This window comes from Panthera leo, chromosome A2 (genome assembly GCF_018350215.1).
Source record: "Panthera leo isolate Ple1 chromosome A2, P.leo_Ple1_pat1.1, whole genome shotgun sequence".
Classification (NCBI taxonomy): domain Eukaryota; kingdom Metazoa; phylum Chordata; class Mammalia; order Carnivora; family Felidae; genus Panthera; species Panthera leo.
The window spans coordinates 163887324-163901303 of record NC_056680.1 but is presented as its reverse complement, the minus strand read 5'-3'; the positions used below and the strand labels follow the sequence as shown (position 1 = coordinate 163901303).

Here is a 13980-nt window from a genome sequence, read left to right as displayed (position 1 = left end):
TGCAGGATTGCTCTTTCCTTTTCCGTAAGCAAACCGGAGTCGGCGGTGGGTGTCACAGCCTTCCACCGGTAACCCTCAGCCTTCCCTCCCTGGAAATTTTCATAAAAGATTATGCTCCACTCTCAAAAGCCTGCGTGTGTTGAATATACCCCAGATTTACTCACAGCTCTGCAAGTTAATCTTTAACCTTTGCCCATGGCGTCCTTAAACAGAAGAAGATGAAATAACAATAAAATCGGAAGAGACATGTGGAAGCCTGTGAAATTGCAAGAGATAGCAAGGGTTGGATAAAGAGGTGTCTCTACCTGTTAGATGCACGGTTACTTGGATCACGCTTCTAAGGAAGTTGAAGGAAATAAAGAGACTTTTCCTGGGAAGGGGCCCACGTGACAGCCGCCTGAACTTCTCAGAGACGCTGGCTTGTCCTGTGAAGCAGGAGTTAACCGACTTTATGTAGTTTAAAGGTTTAGCGCCAGGACTGTGGGAAGTCACGTGAAGGCAGGTTTTGTGGAACCATAAGCAACACCATTCCAGCAAATAGAACCTGTCAACAAAGGCAGAAGTTTCCAGTCCCTGGATGTGTTCCAGAAAGGGCTGGAAATCCTACAAGGAGATGTCATTCTCGATGATCTCCAGGCCCTCTCCCATCTTTCGGGCTCTGGGTTTCTTTCCACTTGTGGCGGGGAAGAAGGTTTCTGAAGGTCGGCTGCTAAGTCTTCTCCATCCTGCTCAACGATCTTGCCGTGTCTTGATTCATTCAGCCACAAAACAGAAATATCTGTCCTGGGGCACAACAGGTTGTGCTACTATAATAAAATAGAGTATGTGAAATTACTTAATAATCTGCAAACTGTAAGTTATCGGTTAGGTTTGAAATGGGAAGCGTGGGATCTTAAAAACATATGCACAGTTTAGAGTCCTAGAAGAGGAGCAAAAAAAAAAAAAATCCTCTTATAAAGAAGTTTTCCCAGGATTTGATTTGATCTGATAACCAGAAATTTCTGGGGAACTAGTATTTAACCAGAAAAATATTTGGTTTTCTGTTGTAGATAATTATAGTTTTATACAATGTGTTAATTCTTTGTGTGTGTGTGTATGTGTGTATGCGTATGTGTGTGTGCGCACATGCCTGAGAATGGAGAATTTAGTCCATAACTGAGCCCTTTTTGTAAGAAGGAGAGATTTGGGGCCTGAAGTTCATTAACTCTCATTTCTCAAAAATATAGGATAAGAAGGTTTAGGAAGTTGAGCTGAATGTGCCCAGAGTCAAGGATGTACCCAGAAACTACACACTGGCTTCAGGCGCTGTAATCATACATGACTGCTGGTCTCATCTACCCAAGTTCAAAGCTGGGTTCCCAGTAGTAAAGGTTTTACTACGTGTTGTTCATACATAACCAGAATCATAAAATGAGGGGCATTCGTCTGCTAGGCTGGACAACAGAGAGAGGAAAATCTTACTTTTCAAGTACCATTACCGTGAAGAAAACATGATCAGCCCTGGGTCTCTCCCACGCAAGACCCCATCACACCCCACGCACAGCTGATGCCCTTCCAGGCAGGTCTCTCCGCCGGCCCAGCTCGTCAGAGATTCCTTTCTGTTTTCACAGATGAGTAACACCAAACTGGAAACCAGAACATCCTTGGCAAGGCTGTTTATTACCGCGTGGTTATGTTCTCTTAATAGCTAAGGAAGTCAGGCGATCAAAGTGACTGTGCCCGCAGAAGTTCTCATCCAACAAATCCACGGCCCTGCCTCCGAGCTCTGGAAGCATTTCCACCTGAGAAACACGTGTCGCACACGCGTGTGCACAGACGTACCCGTGCAGGCACGCACGCCGCATTCCGCCTGAGCGGTCAAGGCTTATGGACGCCTGCTGTGGACTTTGTGACTTATGGGCACACATTTCTGCTATCTATTGTCTTTGTGTACAAACAGCGACAGACACACTGCGAGAGTGACGAGTGAGCTGAGCTGGAAGGCGCCAGGGAAGTCGGTGCTGAAGAAATTACAATGCCAACAAAATGTCTGTTCTGGCGCGGACGGGTACTTCCCAAGCACGTCCTCAGGTCAGAGTGTGGAGGAGACAGGGCTCCCCTGGCTGGGAAGAGGGGGCAGAAAGGGACTTGAGGGATAATCAGTCTCTTCAAATTCCCTCATCTTACGCGGGAGGACACGGAGGTCCAGGGAGCTGCCTGCAAAGGACACTCGGAGAGTGGCTGGAAAATTCTAGAATTCCACTTGCTCCATTTGGTTTGAAATACACTTTCAGGTAGATCACAGACAAGTAATAGAGTATCCTGCAGTGAAAAGGACTGCTATCTGTGGGTGTGAATCAAAGGGAGCTTCCTGGGCATCCTGGTTCTTCCCCAACCCCAGGTGAGAAATGGAAAACAAAGACACAGCACGTCCCCTCAGCTTTTCCCCTGGGGACTCTGCTTTTATTCCCTCTCCTCATGTGTCACTCCGTCCCCAGCTTCCCATTCATCTTGCTTGCTCCACAACCCAATACACCAGACTTGACTGTGCCCTTCCGCTAACCAAAATGGCTCCCTATAAACGGTGGCATTAATTTCTTAGACACTATTGACCCTGTTTATTTTAAAAATTCACATTCCATCCAGTGGCTCTCCATCTTGGCTGCCCAACAGAAGCACTATTGAACATACCGACACCCAGGGTGCAAAGCAGAGCAACGACATTGGCTTACCCCGTGAGCATGAGCACGCGTGTGCACGGGGGTGTGGAAGGCCCAAAGCTATCCTTCGATCATCACTAAGTCTCCTCTGGTGATGCGACCATTCAGCAAGGTTGAGAACCTCTGCCCTCAAACAACCATTCTCAACTCTGCCAGCCCACTGGACCACCTGATGTCCTTGGCTTTGTCAAAACCACCCTGAGGATTACATCATCCAGCCGATGCTAAGACCTATGGACCCACGTGGATTTTCAGACCTTCCTTCCACCTCTTGAATGAACCCCCTTCCCCATCCTCACAGGAAGCCACAAAAGAAAAGGGAATCCTGACTGCTTTTATCTACCTCTATACTCTTGGCTCTGGACGTACTACAAGGCCTGGGACATGCTCTTTCTTGAGTTCTAAAATGCGGTCCTATTATTCAAAGAAAATCAGCTTCTATAACCAAAAGAGGTCACAAAAATTCTCATCACCAAATTTAAAGTAATGGAAGGAAAAGGAAAAAATTTATTCCCCTCCCCACAAAAAGGATGCCGATATTATGATTTATAACTAATATATATAGTTAACCCTTGAACAACATGGGGGTCAGGAGGTCTGACCTCCTGTGCTAGCAACAACCTACATATAATCTTGGACTCCCCCAGCAACTTAACTACTAAGAGTCTACTTTGACCAGGAGCCTTACTGGTAACACAGTCAACACGTATTTCATATATCTGTTATTCCCTGTATTCTTACAATAAAGTAAGCTAAAGAAAATGTTATTAAGAAAATCATAAGGAAGGGAAAATACATTTACATACGCTGCTGTATTTATCCAAAAAAAAAACCACGTATACATGCGCCCGTGCAGCTCAAACCCAAGTTGCTCAAGGGTCCACGGGAGTTTGGTCGGCTTACAGGACTCAGGGCTCCCAAAACCCTTGGAATGTCCTGAGTAATGACAGCAATGGCAGCAACTTTTGTCCTAATACTGGCTCTTTTGTTCTCAGTTCCTGAAATCTCTTTAGAGCCATAAATGGGAAATGGGTGTGTTGTTATTCAGAACCAGCCCTTTTCACTACCCCTGAGTTTCTGTTCCGGGGTTCATCACAAAGGATGCTGAAGGACACCAATGAAGAGCCAGGTGAAGAGACACAGAGGACAAGGTCTGCAGGGGTCCCACACAGAAGCTTTGGTCTTTAGGAAGTCCCCTAAGGATGGGGGCTGCTTGCCAGGGAAGTTAACCATGTGATAAGAAGGTTGGAACTTTCAGTCCCACCCCAACCTCTGGGCAAGGGAGAGGAGCTAGAGATCAAATCAATCACCAATGACCAATAATCTAATCAATCGTGCCTATGTAATGGAGCCTTCCTAAAACCCCCAAGGATGGGGCCTGGAAAACTTCCAAGATGGTGAACCAGAACGCGGCCAAGGTGGCGGCACCCCAAACTCCATGGGGACAGAAGCTCCTGCGTTTGAGACCCTCCCAAACCTTGCCCTCTGTGACTCTTGATCTGGCTGTGCATTCACTTCCTTTCACATGCTTTGAAAAAACCAGGGATCTAGTACATGAGCCGGTGTCCTGAGTTCTGGGAGCACCTCCACCAAATTAATGGAACCCAAGGAGACCGACCTGGGAACCTGTGACTTCTACCCAATCTGTCAGAAGCATCTGAACTCCAGATTAGTGTCTGAAGTGGGGGCAGGCTTCTGGGACTGAGCCCTCGACCTGTGGGATGTGTGGGATGCTATCTCCAGCCAGCAGTGTTGGAACTGAACTGGATTACAGGACATCCAGCTGGTGTCAGAGAATGGCTTGCTTTATGGTGCTTTAAAAAGCACATACGTTAACCCCTAAAGTGAGCATGAGTTTCAATTTTATTGTAGCTGTACGTGGAAAATACCATACACATGGAATTCTTTCTTGTGTTACCTGATGCGTTAGAACTTGAAGGAGTTCTTAAAAGTAAAAGAAAACAAATGGACGGCTAAAATCAGGGACCTTCCTCACAAAAGCAGTCCACGCCAAGCGTAGACATGAGCCCCGGTCTGTGCATTTAACACACACACCTGCTTGAGTCCCGCTGTGCACAGCAACTGACCACAGATGATCAACAGAGGCTAATACCTGGAAACGCACCACCTCTTGGCAATAATAACACAGGATGTTCAAAGTGCCAAAGATGAACGAGTTCTGAGGATTGTCATTGGCATGAGGACAGGACACAGGACAGAGAAATGACTGAGGTACAGCAACGGCCTGCCTAGTATGTTTACACATCTCAATGCAAAGTCCCTGCACAGGGAAAAGAGGCCAGCCCTCTGCAAGAGAGTTTAGTTTACGGTATTTCAAATACGACACCCTGAGCTGACCACCCCTTTCTGGGTTTGGGGACTTCTCCCTGGAAATTTCATCAACTTATGTTGATGTGTAAAGTCTTTCCAATCCAGTAAGTCCTCGAAGAGGGGTGCAGGAAATGGACCCTTGTTCCACTCTGTTTTCCTGCACGGGGGATTCATCGAGATTTCCGGAGGAGCTCAGTTACAAGGTTGATTGTTTTAGGAAGGGGTGCCCAAATGTCACCAGGGTGCCAATTCCTATAAGGAAGCAGGAGCGGTGGTCCCAATTACCCACCCCCCCGACAGAGGAGAACCTCTGCATTACTCAAGGCTGTACCCTTGAAAGTCACCTTACAAAGGTGCATGGCGGTTCCCAAGAAGGGCTCGGCACTGGGGGTCTGTGTCCCACACAAATCCCTGTAATTTACCTATAAACCTCAAAGAGCTTCCTCTGCTCACCTGGGCTCATTACAAGTAGAGCATCGACGTTGAAAGGTCACCCTGCTTAATCTAATCAACAGGCGAGCCACTCGAAGGGTCTGGAAATAAGCTCTTACTTCAGGTGGTCCCCATCTAGGGTTTTTATTCAACACAGGAAGGGGACGGCAAGGTCTGAAAAGACACTCTGCTCATACCATCACAGATATCTCCAGTCAGTGACCAAAGCCCTCAAATCAGTTCCAGCGGCCACAGGAAAAACAGCAGCATTCCCTCTCCAGGGAGTGAATTCCCAGACTGCAACTTTCATTCATAACCAAAAGCAACCAACCACGAGATTCTCAAGTGTCCCTGTGACCCGCAGACCTCTCATCCTCTCCATCCGGTTTCTGAACCTTCACTGACACAAGCCTGGTCACCAAGGGCCCACCTCACCACCATTAGCCCACCACCTACAGGAAGAGCCACCAGCCTGCCAGGGAAAGACTTGCCCCACAGGGCACGGGGCACAGGGCAGTCCCCAAGGTTTTTGCTCCTAACCAATCCTTTCTGAGTCTCCGCTGAGCACCTCCGTGTCTGGGAAATGCTCACAGGGACAAAACAGAATTTAGCAGATGAAGTAATATTCTCCTGATAATAACATTTTCTATCGATCTTAGAACCTATCACAAGAGGACGTGCTTCTCCAAAAGAACCTGTCTGATTGAAACAGCAGTTAAGGAAGTACGATATCGATGTATTAATAACAAAGGAAGGCTGAGCTGAGAACCCATGTGAGTCACCCTGCCCCCCCAGATTTTCAAATGGAGACCTTGTGAAAATACGGTTATTTTTAAAAATAACTTTTGTTCTGGGAGAATGGGATTTTTGACAATATTAGAAATAAAGTTGGGGCGCCTGAGTGGCTCAGTCAGTTAAGCATCCGACTTCAGCTCAGGTCATGATCGGTTCGTGGGTTCGAGCCCCGTGTTGGGCTCTGTGCTGATGGCTCAGAGCCTGGAGCCTGCTTCAGATTCTCTCTCTCTCTCTCTCTCTCTCTCTCTCTCTGCCCCTCCCCCACTCATGCTCTGTCTCTCAAAAATAAATATTTTTTTAAAAAGGAAATAAAGTTTATGAAGCTGGCTCTTTTCAAAAAATTAAAATAGAACCCAAGAGGTGGTTTCCACCTATGTTATCCCTTTCACTCGTTTATTAACCCAAATGAGATCAGATGATATACTGGTAAGTTTGCCTTCTCTTATCGCCTGTCAGCAGGAATCGCCCTCCAAAGCAGCGTATGAGGAACAAAGCATTCAGTCAGATTTCAGACAATGAGGGTGCCCTTGTCTCTGGCCCCCGATGGCCACACCATGGAGCATGGGAAAGGGGCTGTAGCGATCAACCGTTTACATATCCGGCTGCAGCCCTAGGAGGTGCGGCTCTGACCGTGTTACGGGTACCAAATGTCTCCCTCTCCAATATCAGATCTCACGGGTGCGTCCAGAGAGCCGGGAGGGCTCCAAACTGAGGTGCAGGGTGTGGGTGTGGGTGTGGGTGGGCATCCGCGAGCACGTCCACGCACGACTCTGCAGGATGCAAAATGCTCTTCTCTCCATCACAGACGTGTGGCAGCTTCCCCCGTCGGCGCCAGGCGTGATTCACCCTGTCCCCATCCGGGATGGAAAATAGCACCTGAATCTCAATCAAGCTGCCAGCGAGAAGAGTTTGCCTGTCATGCAGTCCAAGCCAGGCTGTGCTCAGCGAGTCTTCCAAAATGACTGATGAAGAATTAAGGATCAGGAAGTCCCCAAATAACCACTTAAGTGAGGGAGTGATCACTCCATTAAAGCTGCGTGGATGTAGCTGGAACAGGAAATTTCAAAAAAAAAGGTACGAACCAGACCACAGGGTAATAACTGCCAATGTAAGAATCGACAGGGCGATGGAAAGTTGATGGAGACTGGATCTCGTTTTCTCCTAGGCCAACGACGAGCCTAAAAACACGCCTGGTGGCCGCACAATTTGCTAGGCTCAGTTCCACTTGTTCTAATTGTGCTTATTAGCAACAGACACAGAGGACGGCGTGCGGTGAGTGCACGGACCGTCCTTGCTCAGAGCAGGAGGGAAACATGCCTTTAATTCTTCATTTTCCAAAGTAAACCCGAAGGGGCAAAGCGGGAGGGAAGACTTGAAAAGTTTTTCAGACGGAACACAAAGATGTTGCTATGTCTCCACATCCCATCTAAGTCATGACAAGGGGCACCTGTTTGACAACAGATGTAGGTAACCCATCAATAATCTCTCACTGTAGTATCAATATAATTCGTTCAAATTCTTGCTTTCGCCTCCGTCCTAAATGTGAAGGTGTGACTAGCACATTCGGGCAGAATATCAAAGGGGAATTATGGGTGCAGGTGGGAATTCAGTTGGAAAACATTATTCCAAACACGTTTCTGCCCCGTTTATACAAAAAAAAAAATTATGCTGAACAACACAATGGCTGAAAAGAGAAGGGGAAAATTGGGGAAACGGATGTATTTTCACAAACAAGCAATTAGGTCAGTCAGCCCCAGAACCCACAAACCGACCAAGGCCCTCAAAGGAAGGGCTTGTCATTTGGGGGTGGGGGTAGGGGGGGTCCTGCAACATAACCCCTTCCATGCAGTCACTGCCTCCCAGAGCTGTCTCAGATGACGGGATGCACACCTCGGGCCAGAAGTCAAGTTCTGCACAGACCTCAGCCGGGCAACAGGTGTCTTGCTGTGGGTGTGGTTAAGCCTGCCGGATATTTGTTCAATTCGAATAAATGTTTCATTCCTTGTCTCTTTTTGTTTAAACCAAGACCTCAACATGGATCACTGACTGGGGTTGCCCCAAACACACCTCCGGCCACCCGCCCCCTCCCCCCGTCACTCGCCCCCAACCCACCTCATCGACAACTCCAGACCTAGCGCCGGAAAAAAATTCCTGCATTTCCAGCGGTGCCCTCAGAAGTAACACGCCAGTCCCCGTCGCGTGGTCCCTCTCTCGCGAAACAAGTACCGGCGAGCGAGGCAAAAATAGAGCCCCTCCTTCTAATCATCCTCCACCAAGACCGCAAGGGTTAAAGCATCACCCAAATAAATACGCACAGGCACACACACAATTTCCACGGAACAAGATGGCAACCTCCTCGTCCTCGCCAGGAGGTTCCAGCGCCCTGACCCCTCGGCCCCACGCCCGGGGCGCAGGGGCCGCGGGGCGCGCGGGGCGCAGGGCAGTGGAGGGGGGAGGGGGGAAAGGCTCGCTGGGAGGCGGAACGCCGGGGTCCTCGAGTTGGTAAAGTTGTCCACGCTAAGCTGGCCCCCGGCCCTGCATCCTTGAGCCGCCCCCCCCCCCACCCCGCCCACAGGGGTCTCGGGGCTCACGGGAACCCTCGGGGACGCCGTGCCATGACCACGCTCGCTGGCACAGTCGGCCCGGGGCGAGGAGGGAGCAGGGCCCCGCCGGCCGGGTGGTGGCGGTGGCGGTGGCGGTGGCGGTGGCGGTGGCGGCGGCCGGAGCAGAGCGAGCGGCGCCGCCCCGAGTGCCAGAGGTTCGCCAACCCCAACAGGTCTCGAGCTCCGGGGACTCGCAGCCCCGAGGCCGCGCGGGCATCAGGGCCCTGGTCCTCACGGCCGCGGCGACCTCCTCTCCCCGCTTCGCCCCCGGGACAGCCCGGGTGGGGGGGGGGGGTCTGCTTGGAAGTCTGACCGCCGCCCCTCCTCGCCTCGCACACCAGCCCCGGCCCCCGGCCCCACTCCCGAAGGAGGGGGACGCCGGCGCCGCAAAGTTGCGATGTGCAGATAGACGCCCGACCCTCGGCGCCCCCGGGAAGTGGGGGAGGGGGGCTCCGCCGCGCGCGGCCGGGGAGCTCGGGCCTCGCGGGGACAGGACCCCCCCCCGGCCTTTCGTCACCGCGGGCGCCCCGACCCCGCGCCTCGGCCGCCACACTCACCATCACGTTGCCCTGCATTTTAGCGGTCTTGATCATCGCCTTTTCCTTCATGTCTCCGCAAGTCTGCACCGACTTCTGGCCCCGGGAAGAGTAACTTAATCCATCGTCCCGGCGGCGAGGAGACACCGCGCCGGCGATCGCTGGGTGGAGTTGCTCGGGAGGACCCCAGTTCTTGCGGCTCTTCGGTCTCCCCACCTGCGCCCGCCCCTCGCCTCTCCCGGGCAGATCACAATAGCGATCAACTCTCTCCGGCCGCCGCGGGAGACGCCGAAGCAGCCGGCGGGGAGGGCGCGGGGGTTGCCGCGCTTTCCGCGGCAGCGGGGGCCGGGGGCCGGGGCCGGGGAGCAAGGCCGGCTGCGAGCCGAGCGGGAGCGGGAGCGGGAGCGGGCGGGAGGGCCGGCTCCGACAGCGTGCGTGTCCGCCGGGGGCCGTCAGCGCTCCGCCGGCCACAGCGGCGCGGACCCGAGGGGCGCACGCGGGGACGCCGGCGGCGCGGCCGGCCCGGGGCTCCTCCGGCGGGCGGCGTGGGGCGCGCCGGTGGCCGCACTTGTCCCTGGGGGCGGGGGCCCCGGCGGGGCGGCGGCGGCGCCAGGAGCGGGCGGGCGAGTGTGTGTGTGCGCGCGTGTGTGTATGTGTGTGTGTGTGTGTGTGCGCGTGTGTGCGCGCCCGCGCGCGTTCACACCGGGTGCTCCGCCAGGACTGGGCTGGACCCGGAAGCCTCGGGCGGCGGCGAGGTGACGCGAGCCCACACTGTTTGGGTAGAGCCGGGAGACGCCCCCTCCCCGGGGGGCCGTGTGTGTGCGCGCGTCGCTGGCACGCTCGGGTCTCCGAACACGCACGAAGGTGCTTTCCGCGGGTGCCGCCGCCGCCTCCTGCCCAGCGCGAGCAGCGACCGGCCGCGACTACCTCCGGCTGCGCCCGCGGGAGGGGGACAGGGGCGGGGCAGGGCGAGGCGCGCCGGTCCGCCGCCAGTGCGGCCCAGCCGAGGGGGGGTGGGGAGCGGAGGGCAGGCCGGGGACGGCAGCTTATAAATCATGTTGTTGCGAGTTACTAGGGGACACACGTTGCGTCGCCATGGTTGCGCTCCGGATCTGCCTCCGAATCCGCCGCCGCGGCAGCTCCCTGGCCCCGCGGCTCCGCGCGCCCGCCGGCACGGACGCGCTCCGGCCGCACACCTGGCCTCCCGGGCTCCGCTGCCCCGCGGGCCGCCGCCCGGCCGCGGCCCCTCGGGCGTCTTTGTGTCTCCGCCTGTGATCCCAGCGGCTTCCTACGGCCCGGCCTGGCGCCTGTGGGTCTGCCGGGCCCGGGAGTCACTTAGCGTTCGCCCGGGCCCAAACCCGGCCCCCATTCCTGCACCCCAAGCGACAGGTTACCCAGGGACCGCGCCCTGGGTTCCCCGATCTCCACCCCGGGCGCTCCTGGCACCGACCAGTCGCCGCCTGGGGTTCGCTCTCTGGACCACACACGGACGCGCGCTCCCGAGAGCGCGCACGCACAGGGTGGTCAAATTCAAGTGCTGACCCAGCCAGGCCGCTGCCAAGAGCAGACAGAGGATGTCTCCCCGCGCCGCGCCATTCCTCCACGAGGGGCCAGGGCGCTCCAAAACCGGTATTTGGAGCTGCTTCAAGGGACACGGAAACATCAGGCTTCAACTCACGTGTGTGTGTGTGTGTGTGTGTGTGTGTGTGTGTGTGTGTGTGTGTGTGTGTCCCGCGCGTGCGCGCTCGCGCCCTCGCCTGGGGGGCAGTGGCGACGGTGAGAGGCTGGGAGGGGTTGGAGAAGCTTTTCGTTTTTGTTTTTTTTTTTTTTACATTCACAAAAAATCGCGTATCAGAATGAATACGATGCCAGTTTTGAACCCATAGTGGAGCAGAAAATTCTTAGCAATTGCAACAGTAATTATATGTAAATTACCCACAGTGCCTTCAAGCATGCACTTTATTAGACATTATAGATAATGTATACATAAACACACAAGCATTTGGTTTACACGTGAAAACTACTTGTCAGTAATGATCTGGCTTAAGAATTAGGTGGAAGAAATAGGTGAACCAAAGCTAAATCCTTGAAAAGAAGCTTTTTTTTCTTATGTTTTATTTTTGAGAGAGAGAGCGTGAGTGGGCACGGGGGTGGCCAGAAGATCCAAAGCGGGCTCCTCACTGACAGCCGCGACCCCATGCGGACCTCCAACTCAGGAACCTTGAGATTATGACCTGAGCGGAAGTCGGCAGTTCTGAGCCACCCAGGTGCCCCTGAAAAGCAGCTTTTAAAGCAACGTGGATTGACATTTGCTGAAGATGGAAGGCAGAGGAACACTCCTGCCTTCTGTGTTAGATTGTTAATGACAACTTTTCTCCAGAAGTGAACACCCGCGCAATCTTCCTTGTGCTACTGAACTTTGCACTAAACCCACCAGCCCAATGTGGACAAAAAAAAAAAAAAAAAAAAAAAAAATTACCACCAACCTAAATTGGTTTGAAGCAACCAAATGAAGGTGGTTCTTCCTCTTCTTTATATGAAGCAGCATTAATTCATCTGGAACCTTCTCTCCTCCATCCCAACACGAACAGGCCAGTTGGAACTGTCTCCCCACAACCTCCCTTTCTCCATCCCATCCCCACATGATGGAGTAGGGAGAGAGAATCCAGAGAAGAGGACAAAAATATTTTTTTAACTTGCCATTGTTGTAACTAACTTTTCATTATCTCTGGAAATGGAAAGTGGGATACACTGGATGAAACTTTGAGTTCGTATGTAAATACGTCAGTTGACTGAAGGTCTTCCCAGAACTCACCGAACTGTACCAGCCGAAACCATTCGTGTGGGGCCCCTGTGTCCTATCTGTGCCTGACCTCTGGCAGAAAGGCCCACAGAAATGACGGAGCTAAAAGCAGGCATAAAAAGGGAACACTGAAAACAAAAACAAAATGAGGGAACACTGTACACAATAAAAGAGCAAAGCAGCTCTGAACGACCAGCAGTGGCTATTCACTCTTTGCAACTCCTTTGCCTTTAGCCATTGACTTGGGGGAAGCTGGGGAAGAAAGAATACGGATGGATAAAGAGGGATCCCGAAGAAGGAAAGAAGCCAAGAGTATAGGGAAAAAAATGCTTAAAATACGAAGATTCTCCACTGTCGTATTCATTTCAGATATTAATTTTATGCGGAAACTGGATGAGGAAGTATTATTGGAAGACGGTATGGCCGTTAGACCCTCCCTCCCATCATCTGCTGGTGTCCTCGGTTCCCGCAGCTGTCATTTCCGGTTTCCTTCCCACCTGCAGGGAGAACACGTCTCCCCATTTCCAACATCGTGTCTCTTGTTAGGATGCGGCAGACAGACCTGCCACATTTTTGTGCCCAGGCTCTCTCCAAACCTGCCAAATACAGCCACGGGATTTGTCCGTCTTTCTGCTCCATCCTTAACTTGTGTATTGTGTGCATGTGCGACTGCTCTGACTAAAGTAGCTCTTAAGTTGAGACTTTGGCAAAAGACTCAGCTTCACAATTGGCATCAGGCAACATTTACAGCAGGAGAGATTCCTCAAATCATTTGACCGGTGTTCTTGTTACGCCCTACAAGAGGTTTAACTTTATTCAGGTGAATTCGACCTTAAGGAAACCCAACATGTGAAACCCCCAACGTATTAAAGCGGAAGCCTCGGTGGCTTTATTGGTCCGCGTTCTCCAGAGAAACAGACCCAGTAGGACGTGTGCATGTATATATGTAAATTTATTATAAGGAATTGGCTCACATGAATTGTGTCTTACGAACTGGCATGTCCCAAGAGCTGCAGTCAGCAAGCTGGAGCCCCAAGAGAACCAATCGTCTAAATTCTAGTCCAAAAGTCAACAGACCCAAGACTCAAGATAAGCCGATGTTTCCGTTTGAGCCCAAAGGCAGGAAAAAACTGATGTCCCAGTCGAAAGCAGTCAGGGGGAAGGAGTGCTCCCTTCATCAGCCTTTTTCTATTCAGGTCTTCAGCTGATTGGACGAGGCCCACCCACATTAAGGAGACCAATGGTAATCTTATCCCGGAACACCCAGAATAATGTTGGACCAAAATACCTAGGCGCCCCGTGGCCCAGTCGACTTATGAAATTAACCATCAGAGCGCATGGGAAAAGAGAGAGACTGTTATCACAAGCTCTTCTTTCACAGATTAAGTCATTGCTGACGTTCTTTAAAACGTGAGCTCTCTTACTGCATTAAAAACATTCATTCTATGTAATTTGATTTACCCTTAAATTTTCAGGAAGGTAAATTCTGGAAAAAAAAAAATGAGCTCTGTCAGTAGTGATTTTACAATGGATTCCAGAAAGCATTCAGGAATCAAACAAATTAAGTGAACGTACGCAGCCGCACTAATGATATGCCAGGCACACTGATTTTATTATAGGAAACAGACCTGGTACTCAAAATGTCCACAGTATCTGGCGGGAGGCATCAAAATTAACAATATTGACAACAACAATAAGAATACAAGTATGATCCAAGAATATAAAATACAGGGCTCGTGGGATGTTTGGGCAAATATCAGAGCAAACGAAAACAGGAGGTG

General features: G+C 51.9%; 1 protein-coding gene across 1 annotated transcript in view; it reads right to left on the bottom strand.

Moving 5' to 3' along the window:
• Window positions 1–9701, bottom strand: part of DPP6 (dipeptidyl peptidase like 6) — an 859550-nt gene extending 849849 nt beyond the window's left edge. The window contains exon 1 of the mRNA XM_042927196.1: window positions 9418–9701. Coding sequence (XP_042783130.1) covers window positions 9418–9468 — 51 coding nt within the window. The 5' untranslated portion in view covers window positions 9469–9701. The remainder of the gene's footprint in view (window positions 1–9417) is intronic.
• Between the last annotated feature and the right edge of the window lie 4279 nt (window positions 9702–13980).